At 33.3% G+C, this 20,654-nt stretch overlaps 1 protein-coding gene across 1 annotated transcript in view; it reads left to right on the top strand.

Annotated features, from left to right (window-relative positions):
• Smp_152060 (hypothetical protein) overlaps positions 1-10,700 on the top strand; it is a gene marked incomplete at both ends in the record, with an annotated part of 29,922 nt that extends 19,222 nt beyond the window's left edge. Inside the window, 3 exons of the mRNA XM_018795134.1 lie at positions 5,353-5,943; positions 7,496-7,603; positions 10,567-10,700. Coding sequence (XP_018649477.1) covers positions 5,353-5,943; positions 7,496-7,603; positions 10,567-10,700 — 833 coding nt within the window. The remainder of the gene's footprint in view (positions 1-5,352; positions 5,944-7,495; positions 7,604-10,566) is intronic.
• Between the last annotated feature and the right edge of the window lie 9,954 nt (positions 10,701-20,654).

Below are 20,654 nucleotides of genomic sequence, written 5' to 3'. Positions count from 1 at the left end.
GACCTATGTATGTAAATAAGATACTTTTTCTATTATATATCACAGGTAGATATAACTGTACAAAACAATAACTTTGATGTACTTATTTCAGTCAGCAATATTTTATTTCTAAAATTGTTCCAAATATGTTTCATCCATAGACCATTTCACCAGCAAGATCAGTGGTTTCAAGAAATTCAATGTTCAATCGAGACTCCACAATTATAGTGTCTAAGTATATACCATCCTCTACTACTTTCCGAGAGTCATATTTAAAGACTCTAACAACTAATTAAATTTGTCTCACTACCGCCAACCAAAAAACCTGTGTCACGGTTTGACTATCCTTCTATGCACTTCTACGATAATCAGCCTACCGCATCTATGTAGGCAGTGACAGCTTGAGTACGTCACATACCAATCACCTCAATCAACATTAGTTTACATGATAATTAACTTAGTGCTCTACACACTGTGTTAGCATTATTCATCATTTCATATTCCTCACATCCACGTGCAACGCTTCCAAGCCAGCTGTGACTGAATATTTGAGTTCTGCACATGTCTTCTCCGTTCACTCAATTTATTCGCCAACCTTAACGTAATATAAATACCAGACTGTTGTGCAGTAAATAGTTTTCTGATGGGTTATAAAATAAATGCCTGGGAAAGGTGGTATGAGGTAGCAAAAGCTAAACTCATCTTTTTTGGATCAACTAGTCAGTCACCAACTCTCTAGGATTTGGTGATTTCGAGGTTTAGTTAAGCGTCGAGTGATGATGGATCCTAAATACTTTGCTAATCAAGCTAATTCTTCCGTGGTTACAGTAACGGGATTTCGTTCTTTCTTATAAATTCGAAAATTTTTCAATCATGATCAATCAACACACAATTTTTATGGTCATCCATTCTAACTAGTAGACTAGATAATAGGCAACTGAAATACGAGTGAAGGATAGTTAAATTGGTTTTTAGAGTATTTTATCCATTGTCCTGGTTTAGTTGTAGATTACTGATTTGTCTCTCTCCCGAATAGTCCCATCATTTGTTAAAGTTTAGAGCTCCTACTCCACCTTACAAGTTCAAACAACTATTAATTTCGTGTTTTTCCAACACATTTTCTGTTTGTAGTTTTCTTGTTATCTACCGCTCGTAATCATTGAGTAGAGTTTTTATCGTTTTAGAACTAAATTGATTTCAACTCCCAATCAAATTTGGGATCTAATTCATTTTTCTAATAGCAAATTATTAGGTATTCTAATGCACAACCTAGCGAATACTTTTGCCGACCTACTTCTGTCTTTAGGTGATTGCAATATAACCAGTGTAGTGAACAACGACTGGTATGGTAAAATAAATATAGTTTTATGCAAAATCACACAGCGCCTTTGTAAAATATGAAAATCATACATTGAAAAACATCATTTGCACATCTCGCTTCAGTTGTTCTTTGCATACTCCATCATTCTTCCAATTCTGTTGTTATTTAGATTGCTCTCTGTTTTCCTTTCTCTTCTCTTTATTTCAATTTTCTGCATTCCACTTCCAGTTCGCACTGCATACTACTTATATCTGTCCGCATAAGTAGCACACACCAGTAGGAAGTAGTAGACTTACGTATATTTTATTTGATACTCTATGTAAGATTATGTTTTCAAAAGACATCTTTCTCTTTTAATATGTATCTCAATTATTCGTTCATGGACTTATTGACTAACTGTCTGACTGATTATTATTCTCTTGCAGTATCCCTGTTAATTAAACACCATAAGAAAAATTCCTAGATGTAGTTTGAACACCTGCTGTTTTTCTCTATATTTCAGTTAAAAATATATTCTATCAGAATATTTTTGCAATTGAGAAATTATTGCCTGTTTAGTTTTTTTTTTAATTTTCCCTTATTTGCATTTTTAAATCTCTTTTTAAATGTACAATCATAACTAACACATGTGAATATTGTCACACTGTCTCCTTTCGTATGTTCAATTTATCCCTGCTCGCTTGTGTATGTGATATTCGTGCGTACTCGCGTTTTCTTTCTGTGTATGCTTTACTTGTTTCCTGACAGAAAAAGGTATCTATTTTATTTTTTTTGCCTTTTTTATCCTCTTCGTATTTATCCAACATTCATTCAAATTATTTTTCTTTTTGCCAACCACTTTTTTTAATCATCGACGATGCTTTTTTCTTGATTTCTTTCCTTCCTATTCTTCTCCCCCTTATGTTCTTAAAAATTTCTATTCATTCTAAAGGCATAAAGTCTAACAAGATTCGAATTGTTGTTTAGATTTACGAATAATATTGATTTTTTCAATTTGACCTCGTTCATCTCTATCCTATTCTATAACACATTATATTTGTTAATCATAGTTAGAAACAAACTCGTGTATATGTGTACGTGTGTGCATTTTTGATACACTATTTGTCGATATAACGTTAGTTTACAGATTGTTGGCATTATCTTATAAGGCTGCACAGTATTTGGGTGTCCATTTTATAGTTCTATTCTTTTAGCATGTGTTGTACATGTATGCGTATGTACAATGTACATTTATAATTTCCTACTTAGTATTATTGATTTTTATTAGTTTCCACTATAAGGTAAAGCACACATTTGTTAAAAAAATATTGACGACGTTATAATGTACCCAAGCGAACGATCTGTTATCTTTCGGAAGGAAAAAATAAATAAATACCCTGAACAATTTGATAATTCTTTTTCCTAAAATATATTGTTCATAATAAATGTAAAAGTTTATCCTTGTTTAAATGTACATTTATGGGAAGATCATGTTTGTTTGCGCTAAAATTTAGCTGTTGAAGTGTATCCTTTTGATAAGTTAGTCAATAGAACCTAACAGAATTGAAACCTGGGATACAATGCTCAATAGCTAAATGGCTTTAACTATTAAGGCATTACATGAGTCTTGGTACCGACTTACTTAATGATCAAGATTTGGATTCTACTCCTAAATTTTTTGAGTTAATTCCAAATTTCATGACTATAATTTAGTAGCGATTTAGTGATTTATTACTATACACTACCTCTAGTTGACCGGATGTCAACACTTTTGAAAATTCTTGGTAGATATTATTAGAGGAAACAAGATGCTCATAGGAAGTATTACATGCACATTTGTTCAATGTGCGATGTGTATATGACTAACTTACTGATGGGTTCATTCTTCTATTTCCTCCAAATCGTAACCATCTTTCGATGCAATTTCTTTTTGTGTTGTAGTCAAGTGTGACAACTTGAAATGATTTTCTTAGTTGTGACACTGTTCAAAGTCGTAACTATGCCGGCGTTTAACTCACTTTATCTTTGAGCAAAATCTTTAAATATTTCAGACGACTAGTCGTTTTTGCTTACCTTACCTATATGTTTACCAAAAACAAACGTCAACTTTGACCGAAATCTTGGTTCTATCGATGTTTCTTATGGGTTTTTATTCTCAAAGTAATCTTTAAATGAGAAATTCCAATTCCTAATTTCACCTTTTAGTTTTCTGGTATGTTTGCTCCAGTACATTTATCAAGTTCCTTAAAATTGATATGGTTATGCCATTATCTATTTAATGGTCTATCTCATCTGTTCATTAAAGTGATTCTTTTTAAATTTAACAATGATATTTTTTATTTTTTGTAATACTGAAACCACGGTATATGGTTTACCTGTTGTTATCGATATTGTGTTTGTCGTGTATGGAATGTTTTGAAAGTCCATTAGTTTACCACCTTGCTGTAATTGGCATTTAAGTGTAATCAAAACACATAGGACTCAAGTTATTAGTTGATTTTTTTTATTGTTAACATGTATCTTATAATTTACTGTTATATCGTCAATTTCAACAGAATGTTTGTCAACTTCAATCTTTTGTAGACCGCTACTTTGGTTGATGCCAATTCATCGTATGGAAGTAAAATAGGTGGGTCGTAGTTTGTAGCCTATTTACGTCTCATTGTGTTTGAAACTAGTCTCTCAAAATGCTTAATTTTAAGCTCCGCACTTTGATTCAATTTATGAGCGGAATAGCTTTCACTTTAACAATGTGTTGTAGGAAAATTTTATGAATATTTTTCTGCGTTGACTATGTACTAAAATAATAAATTAGTTAATCTGAAACTGAATAACTTACTGATTATAGCTCAAATTTACTTTGCAAAATAATTAGTCTGTATATGTCACTGACAGGAACCTTCGTAATAACATCAGTTCTCTTAAGATTACGGATAACGCCCCTCTAATGAAGGCACCTTTAAGTGTTAAAAGTCCTGGTTATTTTGGAAGCTACCACCAACCATATAATGGGAAAACCTATATTCTTTCAAGGGTCGAATCTTTTTTATTGGTTGGTTTGATATCGATTTGGATGTACTCCTTGGTCAGTCAGTCATACTCCAAGTAGAACCTGGTACACATGTACGTCGGTTCAAGTTGCCGTACATCATTAACATGGTGTGATAAAACTTTCAGGGCAGTAGAGGTAGTAATAGAATTAGTAATAGAAAAGATTAGGCAACGAAGATACGATTCGAGAAGAAAATATAGATTTTTAGTATGGAAAATAAATTTGAAATAACTAAGAAATTTAGGATCTGAGGAAAGACAAACAGTGAGGATGCACTCATGCCACTGCCAACGATTCGGAGCCATGTCACCCGAAGTCTCTAACCATTGGTTACAATAGTCTAGATAGCCCCAACTAAGTAATCACTATTACTATTATTAGCGGCTTTATTCAATATTATATTATTGGTATAATATAGAATTCTCAGCATAAAGTATTTCAACAAGTTTCCTGTTCTTATTTCTTGACCGATCCTTGTGACAAATATTGAGTAGTCGCCAGTTAAATGTTAGCAGTTCAGGAATCGACATCTGAATAATGTACATTCTTTTCGATCCATATTGCCAGTAACCACGATATCTCTGATTAGTCTCTTTTGTAAGTTGCATAGCGAAATGTAGTAAACTTGAGTAAACGTGAATAGGTTATAAGACTAATAAGCATATTGATATGTTAAAACAAATAAGAAAACAGATAACTTGTTAAAATATCTAGATGGCAGAAAAAGGTAGCACAGATATTCAAGCAGGTCACTTATATATGTAGCTCAATCCAACATACTCCTTGCCGTTGATTGCCATGTGGTCTTCCTCACTAATTTTATTTTCATATAACCCGAACTTATCTACTGAGCTGAACTATTGTACATTTGTTTGTTACGAACCACATTTATGAAGTTGGTACACGTGAAAGATGTTGAAAACACGAAAAATTATGTTTATCAAATCACCTTTACAGTAGCTTTGTTAATAAGAATTAGCAAATTTAAAAAAACCCATTAATTTTTGCTTTGTTTTGACAGATTCCAAACAGGGTGATATTTTATGTAAACGCTCAGCTCTACTCGGCTCTACTGGTGCTAATGTATCGAATAACTTAGAATCAGCAAGTATTTTACTTCGGGTTGATTCACCAGTAAGCTTAGACAGCCCATCTGTGTCATCAAGGCCCCACTCTTTAGCCAGTCGTTTAAAACCAGCACGTATATTGAATTCAAGTGTTTTGCGTTCAGGAAAACGTTCAACAACAGACGAGCCAACTGGTAGTTGTAGTAATATCAACTCCTTGGCATTACTTGGTCCTTCACGTCAACTTGCTGGTGTAGTGGCAGGTTTAAGCTCTTTAGCTTCAGATTCTACGACAGCGCCTTCTGCAGCTGCACTTGCTTCCGCTATGGCTGTTGTCGGTGCAACTGGTAATTGGCAACCTCAATTACCTATCGATTCGGATACTGCACAACTACTTAGTGGTTCTACAGTGTTTTCGGATTTATTATCTAGAAGAGATAGTAAATTAGATGCATCTAATGATTCACCAGTTCCTCCGCATTCTAATATATCCTCTTTCGGTCCACCTGTACATTTTGTACCACCACCTACTTACGTTGCTGCTGGTAAGTGATTAAAAAAACTTTCTAAGTAATCAATACAAAGAATTGTAAAACGTAAAAGTTCTTTTTGTTTCAACAAAATAAATTTTAGTAAGTTTGATAAAGGATATATTTGTTATATTCACTAGAGTTTGCAACAGATGGCAATTTTTCTATTATTTTAGTTTGCTTTCGTGTATTTAGTTAACTTTATGTTTAAAACTAGTTATTTTAATTATCGTTAAGTATTAGGGAAACAAGGAATATTTCAATGTTTCACATTTGTTTAAAATTGATTAGGATTCTTCTTATGATTTAGAAATGATAGATTTCGGTATACTAAAAATCCAACGTTGTTTTTTGCTTCATTCTATTTCATATAATTTCAATTGAATCGTGAGGAATAACAAGCAGTTGTCGCTTCTACTTAGTTTTTAGAGTAGTAGATGGTTTATGATTCTTTGTGCTTAGAATCATTCAATTTCTGTTAATAAATATTAAAGTCTTACTGTTAACGATAACTGTAAATACTTTTTTTTTCCTAATTCGAATGTTCACTTGACCTTCACCCTTTTTTTGATTGGTTGTTACTACTTTTAATGTACTAATTTTCTGTGTTTAAAGGTTTTGTTGTTGTTACTATATATAACTACATATTAATCTCCTTGAATATAAAGTTTTCCTATACTTGCGTGCCCCTTCGTAATAGAGGATAATTACTGAAGTATTGTATGCCGGTTTCTATCTTCTCGAGTTCCGCCATATAACCATTCTGTGTTAGGATAAGTTTGGTCGTTTCAAACTTAACAAATACCGTAGGCCAGTACCTAGGCTCAACCCTAAGATGTAACACTTATAATATGTTAATGTAAATTGGTGATATATTAAGCCTATCTTTCTTTTTATCAAACTGTTTCCTGCATAGAGAAATTCTTGTTCTCCGCAATTAAACGGGTATTAACTTATGTGTGTGTAACTGTAAAGGGAAATGCTACTAGATAATTTTAATTTAAAAAAACTATTACTACGTTTAATGTTTTTAAAAAAGTAAAACTAGGGTAGTTTACTCTAGAAATTTCCTGTAACTGCAGTTATATTAACTATGGAATAATACATGTTTGGTGTTTTTTATGATATCAAATCATATTTCGAACTCATCTTAAAAGATTTTTAAAACAAACACTCATTTTTCACAGGTTGTATTCGTCACAGATTAATTTCACTTGGAACACCACTAAAAACTATAGAGTACTGAGCCGTGGTATGGAGCTACTCAATAGTGTGTTCCTACGACCCTACCGGCGTTTGAACCTAGGACTTTCATGTCTCGCAGCAAACGCTTAATCATTAGAACCACTAAGTGGGTGTTCAACGGTGCAACTTTAACTTTAATTAACTTGTGATATAGTGCAACAATCATGCAGTGACATTAGTGACAACTGTTTCATTTCTGTGCTGTTTAGTTTTCAATGATACTTCCAACTGAAATCAATCTGTGATTAATACAACCCGCATATTGAACTAATTTATACAAAATCCCTTCAACTAAGTTCTTATCTTTTCTGTATGTTTATAGACAGTCCTGGTACATTTACAGCTTTGAGTCAGCCCCGTCGTTCAGATGCTTCTAATCTAAGTCTTTTTAGGATATTTCGTCATAAAAAGAAGCGGTTTCGTTCTGTCGGTAAGTTCTTTCAACATTTTTCTCTAGATTCTTCATAATTTTCTAAAAAGAGTAATCACTTTATTGTTGTAAATCACTTGGTATTTTGTGAAGTAAAACCAATGTAGTGAGATAGATTTTCAGTCTGATGTTCTTCGATTACAATCCTGAAGAGCAAGTTGTAGCGTAATTGTGTTTCATACTCTTCACATGTAATCACTTCCTGAATGACACAGTTTGTATATTCCTTCATGTACTTATTTTGCAAATATGAAAAGTCTGTCTGCAATTTTAATTGCCATCTTATCGCGTCTGATAGCCTTAATAATATTTAAAATTACTACATATTTGGTAATCAACATAGTTCATTACTGCATTCCCTTAAAACTATTTACAAAGTGTGCATCTTCACTAAGCAATTGCATCAAAGAGCTATGGAACAGTATAATATAAAAGCTTGTCGATATTGTTTTCTGACTCATAAGTTATTTGTTGTTAATTACTTACTGGTACTAAAATCTACTGCTTTCGATTTAAAATATCACAGGCCACATGTGAGTTTTTAGACCGTAAACATATATAGTTATTGGATATAGTTGTAGAGCTCTCATTGTCTTTTTAAATGGCGTAAATACAATTTTGTCCTCCATTATAATTATATCCTTCGGTTGGGTGAAATTTTGTTGATTTTTGGGGTTATTCAAAATGCCTTCAGCAGTCTGGTCATATTCTTTTTTTGTTTACTTAAGATAACAAATCCTGATAATTCCCCTTGTTATTGTCGATTTCCTAAAGTTATTAACATCATCTAGCCAAATCGTTTGAAACATTTACTTTTAATGTAAGATTTTTCCAATCTGATGAGTGCCGTTTTCCAGACTATTCACCAAGATTAGGAGTTGGATTTTTGTTGTAGATTGTAACTATTACATGTTTATCTACTCATTTTCTCAAGATCCACAGAATTTAGGTATTGGCTTAAATCCAGATTTTCCATCTATCGAAAGTGAAAATTCTCACTGACCGATCTTATTGCGGCGGTAGGTAATAACAAACTTACTAAAGAAATATGTACTAAAAATTCGGGAGTTAGGGAAACGATTTCTCAGAAGGATTAGACATTAGTCCATTCTCAACACAGAATACTGCAACGATGGGAAGAACAGTTTAACCGCTCTTCAGCTACACTTCAATTGCCTACTTTCACCAAGCGACCTGGATGAGATGTCGACCAAGACCTCCCGACTCTTAAAGAAGTAAAAAAAAAGACGGTTAGTCCCAAACAAGGGAGTGTAGCAACCTCTGCTGGATTGACCCTCTAGAGATCGTTAAGCATGATAGTCCAGTTATGGCTGTTAAATTGACTGAGATATTAGCTAGAGTTTGGGAATCGGGAGTAATTCTGTCTGACTGGTCTCAATCACTGATCGTCTCAGTCTATAAGCAAGGACAAAATCTTCGTGTGATAAACCACAGCGAAATCAGACCAACTAATATAGCGTTTAAAATATTAGCCTCTATAATTACCAAACTAGGGCATATAAAGAGCAAAATCAGGAAAACCATTGGTTTCAGATTTGGGTGTGGATATGTAGACCAAAAAACCTCCCCATGTCAAGTACTGGAACAAACACACCTATCAACTCCCAACCAAAATTGTATTTCTCGACTTTGAGGCAGCGTTCGACTCTGTAGATTGACAAGTTTTATGGCAGTGATTGTTACTGAACGGCGTACTGAAGAATCACACTAACCTTGTACAGGCTATCTACTCAAATACCACCGGTGTAGTGAGAGCTTGTAACGAATTGTCATCGGAAGTGATGACTTCAACTGGTGTTCGTGAGTTTGCTCGCCTTCTTCATTTCAATTTAACTTTGCAACATTGATTCTTTTGAAGATAACGCTCTCATCATCTGAGTTTTCGGAGGTTGATCTTCTACTAAGAGATTCACTTGTTGACTTACAATACGCAGATGATTTAGTTCTGTTTGGTGGAGACGCTTACAAAATGCAGAGTCTTGTGACCATCCTAAGCAACAATGGATGGATGTTTTGTATGTGTTTCTCTCCTTCCAAGTGCAAAATGTTTTTTCAGTGGCTGGTCCGCATCAACAGTCGAACTAATGATAGGGAATGAATTGGTTTATTTTATAGATCACTTCACTTATCTGCAAAGCTTAATCAGCTCATGTTGGTTGGTGTCTTAAGAAAGGTCGACTGACTTTTACCAACTTTCTGCTTGGATGAGATTAACAAACCAAGACATGGAGTTAGTTTTTGGAAACACTGATTTTCGAACCGAGCCACGTAGGTTGGTGGGGACTACCTGGTTGGAGTCTGTGTGATTATCGTGATCAATAGTTAGAGACTTTGGATGATATGGCTCAAAATCGTCTGTTCTACAAGAATTCATCACAACTCATATCAAGAACACGTGACTAGCTTGACTAGAACGTAAGTATATTTCCACACCAAAAACCGGCAACAATCACAGTACTAATAAGAAGCAGGAGAATATATAGCTCATTTAATACTTGTCTGACTAATCAAACAGCCAATCATTATCAACCGTACAGTAGTTTTCTCCCTTCTACTTTACGGATGTGAAACGTGGCGATTAAAAACATACTATTACCCGATCATAGGTCTCTTCGAAGTATTGCTTGTGTATTTTGGGACCATCGAGTCTGAAGTTGGACCCATAGTTTTGGGTGAACATGTCAAAGCTATTGACGAGATAGTGAGTGTTTATCGATTCAGATGTTTGGGATGCATAACGTAAAACCACCCACCATACTTACCTTCTTGGTTTTCGGTGATGACTTATATGATTGTACATACCAATGCCAATCAATTTATTGTCCAAAAACAAGTTATATTTATGAAACATTGCCTATCACGTTGATGTTCTACCTAAAATGAATTTCAACACCATCTTCATTGAAAATTTTCTTAATTTCTATAATTAACTTGAATTCCAGGTGCTGAAAAGTTGGTTTACTGGGAGACAAATAACTTGGATGATTTAGATGCAATTTCCACTGAAGGTTATCATCGTATACTCCAGGATGACGACTGTGAAACATGCGATATTGATCAATCCAGAAATAAATAATAATTGGAATGATTTGATATGTTGGATTCACATACTAAATAACAAGAATAAAGAAATATATACTGCTGTCATGGTATTTTTCCATGAAATTTTCTCTCTTCGAAACCAAATATTCATATCTCGTTTGAGAATGCCAACCTTTACCTGTAAACGGTTATAACATTAATTTAATATTCTTGATCTACTTATTTCTTTCCAGTTCTATACTACATACTACGAAAACAGACATGCAAAAAGTTTATGATTACTTCCATATATATATATACTGTACGTTTTAGAATTTATTTTCTAATTATTATTTCTCTCTATCCAATAAATGATGTTATTCACTTGCTGGTGATAATATCAGGTGCCTGTGTATACCGAATTGATTGCCTCAGATATGATATATATATATATATATATATATATATATATATATATATATATATATATATATATATATATACTGTGTTATAATGTCATACAATCTTTTCAAATGATATATATATAAACAAAGAATATTTGAATATGCTATGGGGATTTTTAAACTGCTGAAATATACATATTTCTCCTGAATTTTTACTTCGAAGTGATATTTGTGATTTGTGATTGTTACTTGTAATACAGTAGACATTATTCTGATAGATGTGATATTTGTGATTTGTGATTGTTACTTGTAATACAGTAGACATTATTCTGATAGATGTGATTTTAGAAATCTATGAATGTGAAGATTACTCTATAGTGGAATGTCAGTCGTAATTGTTCTTATCTAGGTGTACATTTAAGTTGAACTTTCTGATGACAGTTTTTTTTAAAAATGAAAACCTTACCGCTTGTAAGGAATTCAATAAGCTCTGAAATAAAGATTCTTTGAAGCAGTTGGGTGAAACATATATAACGTTGTTCTTAGCTCTTGTTGTGTTTCTTCACTTGTATCATGTAACGTAGTTATCTGGTACCATCGGTTTTATGAAGTAAGAAATAGTAGTTGGTAACCTGAATGAAAAACAGATAAATTATATATTTGTAATATCCCAATGAGTAGAAAAATTAGATTTTCTGACGTTTCGTGACTTAGTGTAAGCCACTTCTTCAGAGAATAAATAACCAAATTAACATTAATCCAAGTTTAAATAGTACAAACGGAACAATCAAAGAATATTAGGTGATCAATCAAAAACAGGTCTGAATAAATCACTGTCACGTCATTTCATTTCGGTCAAGGTGATTCATAAGCTACATGTATGTAATTTTGTGTGTATGTATGCACTGTTAATAATGAAAACTGTGTGACCTTTATAATTACAAAGGATAGAGTTTGATTTGTAATGTAAAGGTGTGAAATTGTAAATAATATCAGACTGAGTGACTAGGATAGATGGTCCAAGTAGGCTGTATGGTAAGGCCTTCCTTTCTATTGAGAGCTGTGGGATTAAGCATTATGTGGAAGGCTTCAGCTACTCTTCTTTCTTTGTAGTTGGAAAAACCTTTCTGTAGTATTTTGATGTTTTCGAAATCAATTTGATGACTGTTGAAGATGGCGTGAACTGCTATTGCCGATTTAATCTGAAGTCTATCTAATTCTACAGGATTATTAGGAGGTTTCTTTGTGTACCTGATATGTTCTTTAGCGCGAGTTAAGATTTCGCGAGATGACTCTCCAATATAGAAGGCATCACAATCGACACAACCTAATTTGTAGACGCAGTTCTGTGTGGACATGAATGGTATTTTTTCTTTTAGTCGAACTAAAGTATTTCGAAGTGTGTTAGTTGTTTTGTAATATACTTTAATTCTGTGTTGTCTTAATATCCTTTGGAGTTCTTCAGTTGTGCCATGACGGTATGGTAAGACTGCAGTACCAATCCATGGCATTTCATTCGAATTATTATTATTATTGCGTACTGAATTGTCTTGTTTTAAAATACTTCTAATAATCTTCATAGGAAAATTATTAAATTGTAAGATGCTAATTATATTCTTTTGTTCTTTTTGTTTGTCCTCTTCTGAAGAGATGATCTTGTTGGCTCTTCTAACAAGATTTAAGGCTAACGAAATTTTAGCACTGAAAGGATGTGCTGAATGGAAGTCGATGTAACGATTGGAGTGTGTGGGTTTTCGGTAGATGGATAAATTTAGAACTCCATTTATATTTCTTTTCACTAAGCAATCTAAGAACGGTAGCTCTCCATGTTCATTTTCATTCTCATTTGTGAATTTGATGTGAGATGAAATTGTATTTATCCGTTTTGAAAACGATCTTAGATGCGTCTTTTTTATTACTACAAATGTGTCATCTACATATCTGAGCCAAATTCGTGGTTTAATTTCGTTGGAGAAAATCTTTGATTCTATGTGTGTCATAAAAAGATTGGCCACAATCGGGGACACGGGAGAACCCATTGCTACACCATTTGTTTGTCTGTATAACGTTCCGTTAAAGGTGAATAGAGTTGAATTTAAGCAGAGTTTTAATGATCTCATGATTAAACTGATGCTTAAAGGACATCTGTCTGATAGGGTAATGTCATTCTCTAATAAGCCACTAATGAATTCTAAGCATATATCAATTGGAATACTCGTATATAAAGATACAACATCAAAGCTTACCATGACTTCATTCTTTTCAATAATTAATTCCGATAATTTTGATTTAAAGTCATATGTATCTTTAATCATATTATGTACGTTAAGCTGTAGTGGCTTTAATATGTTGCTTAGATATTTGGATAAAGCATATGTCGGTGTGTTGGTAAAATCTACTATCGGTCTTAGAGGAATATCTGGTTTGTGAATTTTCGGTAAACCATAAAACCGTGAAGTATTACATGATTTGGGATACAAAGCAAACCAAAGCGAAGCCCCAATGACTGGTTTTAGCTCTTTCAAAAGTTCACTTGTATCTGATTTGACTTTATTTTTCATCGTTTGAGAATTTGATTGATTGATCTTTTCATAAGGTCCTGTTGCAAGATGTTCAAGAGCTTTATTAACATAATCTATTCTATTCATGACTACTGTTGTGTTACCTTTGTCTGCTTTTGCGATTATGATCGTTTTGTCCTTTTTAAGCGAATGTAGGGCCTTGTATTCTTCTTTTGAGATGTTTGGTGTAAGGTGTTTTTGTTTAGTCAAGATATGGGAAGTCTTTTGACGTAATAAATGCGATTCTTTTTCTGGTAGTTTTGCGATTATTGGCTCTAAAATTGGAGCAACTTCAAGGGTGCTAAGTGGTTTTCTATGTAAATTGAAATTTAATCCTTTCTCCAGTAGGATGATTTCATGATTCGTTAAGTTTCTGTCAGACAAATTATGAACGATTCTTAGAACATTCGGATCAGATTTTATTGCTGACGTTTTCTTATCTTTCTTCCTTTCTTTGATCTTTTCAAATTTTTTAATTTGTCGGCGTTTTGATGAATCTAAATAATGGCGTTCTCTTTCTATGAATAGGTTAAAAATCGCGGTTTGTAAATCTGTAGGAATTAAAACATTGAAATATGTGTGTATTTACGTTTAATAACATATGAGGTTTTCGAAACTTGTGTAGTAAAATCCATATATTTGCACTAATCAACTGACACTATAGTATCAGTATAAGGTTATGGAGATTGTTGAGCTTTCGATTGGGACAATGAATTGATCAATGTTAGACCACTATTGAAGTCAGAAACTAATAACACCGTTAAATGCTGGCTCAGTGGTTTAGAGGTTAAGCGCTCACGCGCGAGATTGGAGGTCCTGGGTTCGAATCTTGCATACGAGATCGTGGATGCGCACTACTCAGGAGTCCCATACTAGGGCGAGACAACCGTCCAAAGACCCCAGCTTTTCAATGGTGGTCTAACATTGATCGATCCATGATCTCAATCAATGACATTGAATTATTTATTACCTTAAGTTTCTACAGGTAACTATCTACGAAGAACTTTTCCCAACGTACATGGGTCCAAGTGTTACATATTCCAACTTCAGAAACCTAACAATAAAGGGATATAGTTAAAAGTTACTTAAATTAAATATATAAAAATTAAAGGGAAATAAGTATTATAAACATCTGCGCTATAATGGTCAATACTGAGTTATATGAAACTAGTTGTGTAACTACCCAGTGCTATTACCTCATGGGCCTCATCCAGGAAGTTTGAGTCTTTCTTTACAACCCAAAATAGCCGCCAGTGACTATTGTAATTTTTTGTTTTAGCCGTCGTCGGTTATCTCTAATTTATTTCTACTTCAGTATCTCATTGAGGTAAACGGTGAATTAATATGTTTAACATGAGGCCGAACCCGAAAACAGACTCATTCTTTTGAGTAGGAATTTTTTCCCTACTTAAGCACTGTCTTTTCGGTGCTGCAAAAACAGTCAACTGCCTGTAATTTATGCACATCCTCTACATGTACCATTATCGAATCGTAGCATAGGTTGGTAGACAATTGGATAGTTCATTGGAGTACTTTAAGAAATGATAGATGAAATTTATATGTTCTTTAGAAGGTGCGATCGAGACTATGTCTACAAGATGACCACTAGATAAGAGACTAATCTTTAAAAATTGTTGAACATGGAAATTATTATTAGTATGAAAGTGCATAACTCATGCGCAAGTCCACCTTATCGGTTTGGTGAAGTGAATAATCCCTTTGCTTAAATGATCATACTAAACGAATGAAAAAATGATTTGATGTTCTCAGTGAAGCTACAGATGCGTGACTAGCCGTAAATATTTGAGTATTGTTCAAGAAGATACGGCATGTTTTATTATATAATCAATAAAATTACTTCCTAACCGGGATCTATCTTAAAACTAAGAGTTCATTGTCCGAATAGGAATAAACTGATATAATTTTATAGTGTTTTCCAAAAATTATCTTTAGTTTGAGAAGAAACTCATAGCTTTGATTATTTCAAGTTTCTTGTCATACATATCAGGTTCTGGTCTCAGTCTATGCTCTTATGATTGATAAGTTGACCAGAAAAATACACAACCTTAAACATAATAAAGTAATCATCGACATTACATGAAAAGTGAATCGTGTAAGTTATCAGGCTACATATTAATTATTTACTTATTTGACTCACAGTGTTTACCTTCTGGTAGGTTAATCGATCCTGAAGAAATATTAGTTCATTTAGTGATAGTTTTCTACTTTGGTGATAACCTTGGATGATGGATTATTGTTGTGATCTATACTTAGGATAATACGAGTCGACTGGTGATCAGAATTGAGTAAAGATGTGATGCAATAATTATTTGCAGCAGAAACTGTTATGTTATTGTAATTCAGCGATACTCACCTGCCCATGAAGAACAATTATAAAGATTGATCTGTACAAGAGAATGTTTAATGTTTGGAGAAAGAGAAATTATATTGACATGATTGAATATGTACTGATTACGTGATACTGAAAATGTTTTATTAGAGGGAATAACTGAACAATACACGAAGAAAGAATAAGCAGGATATTTGCACTGAAATGCAATACGATGTGATAAGACATTACTTTGAAGTGTAGTAGTAACATAATTTTTGAGGTGGCTCTAATAAACTAACTTTTTGGCTTTAGGTATGGTCAATAATCCAAATTGCTTCATCTTAATCTAAACTTTTTTAACCTGTATAAATGTCAATGATAGTTTGATGTTTCATTGATTTTTTGTGAAAATAATTTAAAATGAACTTGGAAACGGTAATTATTCGTTATGGAGATAAAAATTCTCTGCCACCATTAATTTTTGTATTTGCCGAAACGTTTACACTTGCAAATATTTTAGGGTAGGGTTTTTCCAAGAATACCTACAAATAATGACTTTTTTATCAACTGAATACTAAAATGAAATGATCAGGTGATAACTGATCACTGAACAAGTGCTTCATGATAATTTAGGACTTACGTAATGTTGGCTAGTATGGGAGCAGGTTGAAGGAATACTAGGGTTGTTCAAACTAAAACAGCACATCAGTCCATGAAGTTACTGACAACTGAACTGAGTTGTGTAGATCATTCGATTGAATCCTTAAAATTATCATATTCAATGTTTGTCGACTTTTAATGATATAACCTAGAATCTGCCACGACGATACAAGTGTATTCATTCTATCTTCTAAAACCTGGGTTTTAAAATTCTCTTATTGGTTATTTTATTCCACAAACGTATTCTTCTCCTCGAATAATATCGTTTATACCGAATGTTTCTGCTACTATTGACAATCTCACTACTTCTACCATTCTGCTATTAGTCTTGGTAATTTCATCTTGTTGTGCTAATATGATTTGGTAGCTTGGACCAACGTGTATATATGCCAGGTTGTCTGTAGGAAGTGACTGACTGATTGAATTCAGTACTTCTCCAATTGTGCATACTACCGACTGCGCATAAATTGTTCTTTCTTATGCTTACTTCGAAAAAAAATCAATAAAATTATTAAAAGAACAATGAAATTGTTCAATATGTTTGTTTATTTCTTCTATTAAGTTAAAATTATTGTTGTTATTTGAAGGTTGGACAGACAAGATAAAAAGTAAATTACGATTATTTACTGATGGCTTGTAACTTTGACCTCCATGTTTTTAAGGGCATAGTGGAACGTGGAATCAATCGGTATTAGTATTTTAAATGTTACATACAAGCTAGTGTATATTATTCTTGTCCATCTTGTTTCTGTTGATTACTTACTTACGCCTGTTACCCCTCGTCGAGGAGCATAGGCCGCTTACCAGCATTCTCCATCCAACTCTGTCCTGAGCCTTCCTTTCCAGTTGTTATTCATCCTTTTCATATCTGCTTCTATTTCCCGACGTAATGTGTTCTTTGGCCTTCCTCTTTTCCGCTTCCCTTACGGATTCCAAGTTAGGGATTGCCATGTAATGCACATTGGTGGTTTCCTTAATGTATGTCCGATCCACTTCCAACGTCTTTTCCTCATTTCCTCTACAGCTGGAAGCTGGTTTTCCCTCTCCCATAAAGCGCTGTTGCTGATAGTATCCGGCCAATGGATGTTGAGTATTTTACGTAGACAACTGTTTATAAATACTTGTACCTTCCTGATGATGGTCGTAGTAGTTCTCCACGCTAACCAGAAAAAAATTATTCTGTTGATATTGTAAAGAATTTTCTCTTCCTCTTTTATTGTTTGCTTAAATCTTCTGATTGATGCTTAGAACTACAATTGATCAGTCTCCTATTGGCATATGTACATCCAGTGAAGATTGCCTCGATATTGTTTTAAATCACAAGCACTAACAACAGAGATGGATGGTGGTTAGCAGTCAATTTAAAGGTTGTTCATATAATCTGTCTAAATCTATAAAGGTTTCTTTATTTCTAATTACTTTAAATAACAGTAACTCTTCCCATTGATGAAACTAAACCTTATTTCCGTTTACAAAATGAAAGCCTTATCTCAGCCTTCACTTTGACCTTAGATTACTATTATTATTATTATTATTTCATTTAATTCAACATTTGAAAATTATCCTCATCTACTTGACCATGTCTCAAATTCTATTAACATTAGCTCACAACTGTTTCTAATATTATTTCATTTAAACCCTAGAAACATTTTGAAGAATTCGTTTTAGTTAACTTAACTCCATTCACAATGTCATCTAAAACATAACCATTATTTTTATACCCTTTCTTTATTTACTCACGATTTTGTAGATATTACATAAACTTATATTATCAGAAGGGGGTTTCGTGGAGATTTCAATAATTTTATATAGTTAAGATCATGAATCAATTGAAGCTAGACGACCATGCTAGGTCCTGGGTTCGAATCCCGCGAGGCGGGATCGTGGATATGCACTGCTGAGGAGTCCTACAATGGGACGAAACGGCCGTCCAGTGCTTCCACGTTTTCCATGGTTGTCTAGCTTCAACTGACTCATGATCTTAACGACATAAGCTTACATTGCTATCATTTATATCACAAAACATAATGAATAATTTATAATTGTTCTGTTGAATTTGTGTTTTATATGAATGATCAATTAGCAATTCTTAACCGATAGTTGATTAGTTTCTCAGTAGTTCTGTCTTCTAAGACTTATTCTTTTATAGTCATGGGATTACTTTCATGAGTAAACAATTAATTCAAAAGATCTGTACTATTATTACTGTATTAATCAATTATATAAACATAGTATGGTCAAACTGACTTCTCCCAGTTATTTTTTTCTATATAGAAATTACATTTTCGGTTCTTTAAAATATATACTTAATTAGTTGAACAGAAGTTCTGTTTATATCCTTATATAATTAGAATTCCAGAGATTTATTTAATAACTTTACTATTGTACAAATTTTTCGTAATAACTTGGTCAATTGTTCAAATGAGACTTCAAAATATATATATGAATAAATTCTGAAGAATTGTTGTCGTGGGTAAATTCAGTATGAATAATTTTATAAATGATTATTTACTATGCCCCCAAATGCCTTGGTACAGCCGAGAGTGGGGAGAGTACGCTCTCCCTCTCTAAATGCTCTCACATGGCCACGCGTATATAGCTTCTGTCAGGGAAGTCCTACTCACTGCCTTCTCATGGCGGGAGTGTTGTTCACGAAATTGAAAGAACGAAAAGCGAATATACGGCGCTTTGTTCGGAATGGTGGACACGGAAATTTTACTAGGAGAGTTGAAAAACCCTGATTCCAAACCAATGGTGCACATCAGATCCAGTATCCTGAGGGAACAAATGGAATATGAATCAATCGTTGGTCACCGGCTACCATGGCACTGCATCTCCTCACGATGCTCCACTGCGTTGTGTATCAGACCTTTAGGTCAAAGGCTCGGGGTGTGTCCCCCTAAGAAAACCACCTGCATCAGTTTGGACACCTGGGAAGTATCAAAGTCCTCACACAAATCTCATTTGATTTGTGCGGCGCATATTTATCTGGTGCCCCTTGTACCAATATTTATGTGTTTAAATAAATATGTAACTATTAATTATGATTAAAAGCTGAACATTATTGCATTATACTATAATCTATTTTGCTGTTTGCTTGTTTCAGTTAATCTTATTGATCTGATTACATTTAAGTTATCATATTTTGAAATAAAGAAAAGACCACTATTGTTTGGTATTACAAAATTAAGTCGGTGACACTTTCCTTCAATCTAAGAAATGAAGGATTATATGAGATTTAATTAGTGTGAAGATTAAAATGGATATCTGATTGTCAAAATCAATATAACACATACTATGTTAAACAAAGTTGTTTTTTTCATTCAGAAGATAGTTCCAATCACAAACTTATAATACCTTGATGAACTACTGAAAAGCCAGGAGATATCAGATAATTGTTTTAAACAAATTTTGATACTTTTGAGCGCTTTCTCATACACGACCACATGAGCTGGGGAATCAAACGAGTCTGCGGTCAGACAGTAACTCACTAAATTACTGACTATTTATGTCATCTGGAAAACCAAATGTTTCATTTAGCTCATTTTAGACTTCTTTATGGAAAATTGGTACAAATCTTAATTAACTACTTTATATCTAGTATTTACTACAACATACGACTGTCGTTAACAAACATAAAACATGTTTTTTTTAGCGTTTATTAACACTAAACTTCTGACACTATCGTCTAAGATGATATTATCAAAAACAAACAGGTTGCAATGTTTGGTTTGTTTCATCTCTAACATAGAATGAGATATTTAATACTTAAGTAAAAAAGCATAGAAAACCTAATATTTTAACTCATGTTAAGCATAAAACTAATGAAGAGTTTTACCTCCCTCTAAACTCCAGAAAATGTATAGTATACTGTTTAGGATATCTTGAGCGTTTATTCACTTGATTACGTAACTTAGGTAGATGAGAAAAGCACTTTGGAGATATAAGCAATATGGTTTACTTTCATGAAGTGACCAGTTCTTACTAAAGAGTTTAGATATATTTTCCTCAGTAGACTTTTACAAGTTTCATTTTTTTTAAAGCTTTTACAC

This window comes from Schistosoma mansoni, chromosome 1, assembly GCF_000237925.1.
Source record: "Schistosoma mansoni strain Puerto Rico chromosome 1, complete genome".
Lineage (NCBI taxonomy): Eukaryota > Metazoa > Platyhelminthes > Trematoda > Strigeidida > Schistosomatidae > Schistosoma > Schistosoma mansoni.
The sequence above is the reverse complement of the archived record's forward strand: the minus strand, read 5'-3'. Positions and strand labels throughout refer to the sequence as shown.